Below are 5,355 nucleotides of genomic sequence, written 5' to 3' on the forward strand. Positions count from 1 at the left end.
CTTTGCTCGGATATTCCTTAAGTTGATTGTCTATATTGAATACATTTAAAATTAAAAAAGAAAAAAATCTTGCTAGTATGTGGCGTCGTATCATGGATTCATGTAATCACCTCCATGTCCCGTACATAAAAATTATCTAAGTTAATTTAACAGTTAACAAGTCTCCTCCAATATAGAAATTCAATTATCTTACTTAGAAAACTCCAAGTTTTCCACATTGTAAGGGAATTGATAATATCTAACTTCTTGTTCACCCAAAAAAGTAATAAATGATTTCTCAATAGTCACCTTAATAATTGCGAAAGGCAAAAGCAGATAATATATAGTATTTCTAGATTCTTACACTGACTGATGGTTCTTTTGTGATTGGAAAAAATAAATAAATAAGAGTTATCGAGCTATATCAATAACTGTTGTCAATAAATTATCACAACTTATTATTATTATTATTAAACAACTCATAAATTTCGTTATACACCTGCAAATCACGAGGTATGAACCTCCAAGAATTTAGCACGAATGGCCTACAAAATGAGGAGATCAGAGATTATTCTCCAATTTCCCTCTCCGACACTCAATTTTCATCTGCCCTTTTTCGCTCGGGCAAAGTGGGACGTAAAAAGATGTACGATTGTACCGTTCCCATCCTGTCTCACACATCCTGTGAGCCCAGCAACAGTTGACGCCCCCCACGTAAACATAACGTTACAGCCTCCATGACCCATCATGATCTCCCGACATGCTGTGTCCATTGGGTTCAGCTGATCAGAGCAACAGACAACCAACGGGGCAGCGGACACAGGCTTTTCTCTGCAGTGAGGCTCCCAATAAATGTCAGCGTGAGAAGCTTTATGAAGGGTCGACGTTCCCTTCCCTGCAGCGTGCGTTGGCTACGCATTGTGTGCTGTCTGCTGCTTTGTCCATTGGGATAGGATCATCGTTGGGCCCAGAGAATTTCATCGGGTTTCTACTACGCTTAAAGATTAAATCATGGGATGGAAAAGACCTTCAGACAACTTAGTCCATACAATTTCGAACATCCACAATGGTTAGCTACACAAACAAGCGCTCGTCCACATAGAACAACAGAGACTATGACTGGTAGTACAACAGATCCCCGACAAATTTGGCACTGCCAATCTAAGGACTTCTCGAGAGTTCAAATGCACATCTTACATCGAGATAAACAAGGACTCATAACCAGCATGGAGACTGCTAAGAAATAAAACAGAAGACCTACCCATCATCAAATTGTTTCTCCTCGACTCCGGGCGAATCTCAAGAGCGTGACCTCTCCTGTGGCGGAGGTGAGCGGCTGCATTGTAAAATAAAAATGTCATATTCATCTCTTTAATTGAATGAAGCACTCGGCTGCAAATAGAGCACAAAAGCAGCACATAAGAGACAAGGACATATGGTCCTGCACCAAAAAGTTTCTTCATTTTTTTCCTTTTGCTTCCCTCTATTCTTCAAATAAGGGAAGCTATGAGACATATGTCAAAAGAATACATCTCCTAGAGCATTAAGTACTTGTCCTGTCATTTTATGTGCTTTTCAAAAAGAAACTGTTATTTCATAGCAGTACGAACCTGTGATATCTCTCATTTGCTGGACTTTCGGCTCTCTCGTACCTGGGACTTCCTCTGGGCTCATATCTGGAATCTGGGTTTGCACCACGTCCGTAATCAGGACTACCTCGATCTCTTCGATATGGGCTGGGTGATCGCCCACGATAGCCTCTTCCATGAGGAGACCCATCGCGACCTCTTCTATCGGGGCTATACCCATTTCCTCTATCATCGTCGTCCCTAACCGCATATTCCACTGTTATGACTCGATCCAACAGCTTGCTGTATTCACAATTGCTGTATACCATTAGATTGACAAAAACAAGTAGAGGTCCTTCACCTCATTTTTCAAAGTGTAAGTATATGCAATCTTATGCTTTGAAACGATGGCCTATTAAGACAGAATAGATCTTGCCATCGAAACCCCTCTCTGGTAAGATTGCTCTAATTGTCAATATAAGCAGAAAATACGATATTTTGTTAATTAAAGCCAGATATTCAGACCTCATGTTTGTGGCCTCCAGGGCTCTTGTTGCATCCTCTAATGACTCATATTGGACGAATGCAAAGTTCCTTCTGATCCTTACGTTTGATATTTTCCCATATGGTTCAAAATGCCTCTCAAGGTCCCTTGTCCTGGTATTCATTGGGTCAAAGTTAATGACGAACAAGGTTTTCGATGCTCTCATGTTACCTGAGGACCTTTTGGAACCACCTCTTCTACCATCTTCCTGCATTGAAGAGAGGAAAAATACTACAAAGTCAAACCACAACTGATTATATATTGACTGGATTAGACTAACGACCTCCCTGTTAAAGCTATTCCTTTCCAGAATTCGTGAGTAAACCTTACCTTACTCCACTCAACACGAAGTCGACGGCCCTTCCTACCAAATTCAATCCTGTCAAGCCTTCGAACTGCATCGTCAGCATCTCGCTCATCCTCCATGTAGATAAAAGCATATCCTATGCAATCAAAGAATGCAAAAACCGCAGGAAAACAACCTTAGTTTCACAAATTATATGAAAGGAATGGACGAAGAGCAATTGCGGCATTCTCTAGTGGAAACTTCCAGACATACTAAAGTTTTTAGTAATCACTACAAATACGTCATATAGAAAGAAGATGTATAAAGATCAGAAGTAGAAGCAGAAGAAATCAATAAAGAGGAACACAACACCTGCCATTGGCTGTGAGATCACTAAGACCTCTACTGTGAAACATGTTGGAAATGGAATACTGAAGGGTTTCCAGGAAAAGTGAAAAGGCAATAGTGTCTCAGAGAGTCATAGGATGGGAGTGCCATTGCAAATTAGGTTGGTTGGGTCTCCTTTAAAACAGAAGAAGATGAAGCGTAGCACAGGCAAGAAAAGAAATGCAGGAGAGCACATCCATCCAAGAGGTCAATGGATATTCCAAGTAATCCTGCGCCAAAGACATAGTTGATCATGGGGGCAAACTAAAAATTTTGCTTTCCTTAAAAGAAAAGAAGTGAAACATTATCCACTCAAATAGAATTACTTCTGAAAAGAAGAATTCAGCTTGAAGCTGATTTCTCAAGTTTAGACACAATTTATATGGAGACAGAACAGCTCAGTAATCTAGCTGGAAGTTCCATTAGAAGCACACATCCATACATGTAGGAAATCTTCAGCATTTATGCCGGTCTATAACAAACATACCACTAATATGACACCTCTTACAACTGATGTTAGGAAAATATTAAAAAAGCGAGAGTGGTCTCACATGGCCTTGAGGCTCAAACATGAAGAAGGTGGCCCGATATCTGAGATCACTGATTGCTTCTGATTTTACAAAAATTTTCAACACCAAACATCAACATACACAATGCCTTCCCTTTGTCTCTCCTATTAAATGCGAAGTTACAAACCTTCAGCCTTCAGGTTTTCGAAGATAATTATAAGACAACTTACAGCCTCAAGAAAACTTCGAGTGTTGCTGTTAAGCAGGATTCTCAAGAGCATCCATTTCCCAGCAAGATTGACAACCAGATAAGACAATTATCATATTATTTATTTCAGATGAAATCATACAAGCTAGAGTGCAGCTCCTTGCCCAGGAGATATATTTTCCTGGTTTAGAAATGAAATGCTCATGATAGAAACTCGACATCCATCAAAAGTTTAGCAACATTGTGCATCTAACAGATCAAACAACAAGAACCTACTTCAGGAATTTATCCTTTTTATGGTTTTAAGGTTGCTTCCATGCCAAATTTAAGCAGATCACCAGCTGAAAAGAAGATCCAGTTCAGGAATATTTGTATTGGAAATAGTGAAGAAAAAGAAATGCTTACAACAGCAAAACATATTGAACCAGAGAAATTAAAGAAGAGTCTTACCAGACTTCATATCCACTTTCTCAACCTTCCCATATCTTCGGAAAAGTCTCTCGACATCGGATTGGCGTGCATCATAATCAAGGTTACCACAGAATAGGGGCCTCATTTTCTTAAGCCACTACGCGAAAGAACCCTCCCTGGAATTTAAGAGAGAAAATGAATCAGAAAGGGACCTCGTTGGCAATGATGAAAAACCATGATGCAATTCCCAATCAAACATAACCCAGCTTGGGATTTCTATAGTCAACCTACCCACAACGAAATTGACTCGGCATTTGTCCCAAAAGAATCACTTCACAAAGCATAAATCAATTTATACTATGAAAATTACGACTTTTCAGCCCAACATTTGCTTCAATTTGCTGCCAGTGACAAGTTGTATCGAGCAGCTTGGTTGTAATTTCAAAACATAAGACTCAAAAAGTCAAAACTTTGATTTACGAAGCTTAATACGAATGGGGAAAAATCATCTGTCGCAACGCCTACATTGCAACTACTCATACAAAAGCGGGCCAGATCGCCATAGCAACGATCTCGAACGAAGAAAAGAAACGGAAATGGGAAGCGAATACCCAACAGAAAAAGAAGCTTTCTGCACAAATTTGAGCTCTGAACAACAATTGGCCGCAATATCAAAATCAGAACGAGATCTCGAACTCGTTATATACGGTGATGGAAATGGATCTAGCGAGAGAGTACCTCCCTGCAAATTGTGAAGAAACCCTAGGTCGAACTCGTTGAAGCTGGAGATCGAAGAAGCTTTTGCCTTTAGCTATGCGAGGCTTCGCGCTCGGGTTCCCGGGGAACAGCTCCAGTGAAGAGAGAGAGAGAGAGAGAGATCTAACCAAACGACGACGTAGCTGAGGTTTTCAGGCTCTGGATAAATATCAGGCATGACGCTTGAGGCGCGGAATCTAAAGGGGCCGTTTGACTCTGGATAAATCTAGCGTTTATCCTAATCCTGATCGGAACACCACAGGATTCGCAATAGCCAATGGATAGTCCTATGCCAAGTCTTGCTTAGGAAAATCCACAATACAATCGGATGGAATCAAATGCAAAAGCAACATTGGAGGGAAGAAAAAATAAGGAGAAAACATTTAATATCAGTTTGCCTACAATTTGATCCCTCAGTAACTTTTGCTAACAACTTAGTTCTTGAAAATTGATTGGCCAACTATTTGGTTCTCGAAAGATTAATTTTGCCAGGTCCCTCAATGAATTTTGCTAATAATTTAGTCCTCGAAAGATTAGTTAGTAAGCAATTTGGTATTCGAAAGATTAGTTGGCCAACAATTTAGTCCTCAAAAGACCGTTCCGGCAGACAATTTAGCCCTGACCATCGACACTGTGACGATAATTTGACCTGGAAGCTGATATGAGACATCCTTAACTAACGACAATTGAAAATTTGTTAGTTAAGA

At 40.0% G+C, this 5,355-nt stretch overlaps 1 protein-coding gene across 3 annotated transcripts; it reads right to left on the bottom strand.

Annotated features, from left to right (window-relative positions):
• Positions 1 to 986: 986 nt before the first annotated feature.
• On the bottom strand, positions 987 to 4,813 carry LOC116197638 (serine/arginine-rich splicing factor RS41-like). 3 transcript variants are annotated; one of them, XM_031527844.1, is made up of 7 exons: positions 4,631 to 4,813; positions 3,932 to 4,068; positions 2,750 to 2,994; positions 2,422 to 2,534; positions 2,073 to 2,299; positions 1,590 to 1,850; positions 987 to 1,315 (listed from the first exon to the last, which is right to left on the bottom strand). In XM_031527844.1, exons 3-7 carry the CDS (start codon positions 2,754 to 2,756, stop codon positions 1,279 to 1,281), a joined length of 645 nt encoding a protein of 214 aa, XP_031383704.1. In that variant the 5' UTR covers positions 2,757 to 2,994; positions 3,932 to 4,068; positions 4,631 to 4,813; the 3' UTR covers positions 987 to 1,278. The 3 variants fall into 3 exon arrangements, with proteins under 3 accessions (XP_031383704.1, XP_031383691.1, XP_031383697.1); XM_031527831.1 differs by lacking the exon at positions 2,750 to 2,994 and having other exon boundaries at positions 4,631 to 4,812; XM_031527837.1 differs by lacking the exons at positions 2,750 to 2,994; positions 4,631 to 4,813 and adding an exon at positions 4,504 to 4,524.
• Positions 4,814 to 5,355: the final 542 nt, after the last annotated feature.

Source organism: Punica granatum, chromosome 1, assembly GCF_007655135.1.
Source record: "Punica granatum isolate Tunisia-2019 chromosome 1, ASM765513v2, whole genome shotgun sequence".
In the NCBI taxonomy this organism is placed as follows: Eukaryota; Viridiplantae; Streptophyta; class Magnoliopsida; order Myrtales; family Lythraceae; genus Punica; species Punica granatum.

Bases quoted from the DNA above. Each gene is read 5' to 3' on its own strand.
- LOC116197638 (XM_031527831.1), bottom strand. From the start codon at position 4,037: ATGAGGCCCCTATTCTGTGGTAACCTTGATTATGATGCACGCCAATCC. The intron at 2,535-3,931 runs GTAAGACTCTTC...TTGATTGCATAG, and splicing joins GAAAGTGGATATGAAGTCTG to GATATGCTTTTATCTACATG. The intron at 2,300-2,421 runs GTAAGGTTTACT...TCTTCAATGCAG, and splicing joins TTCGTGTTGAGTGGAGTAAG to GAAGATGGTAGAAGAGGTGG.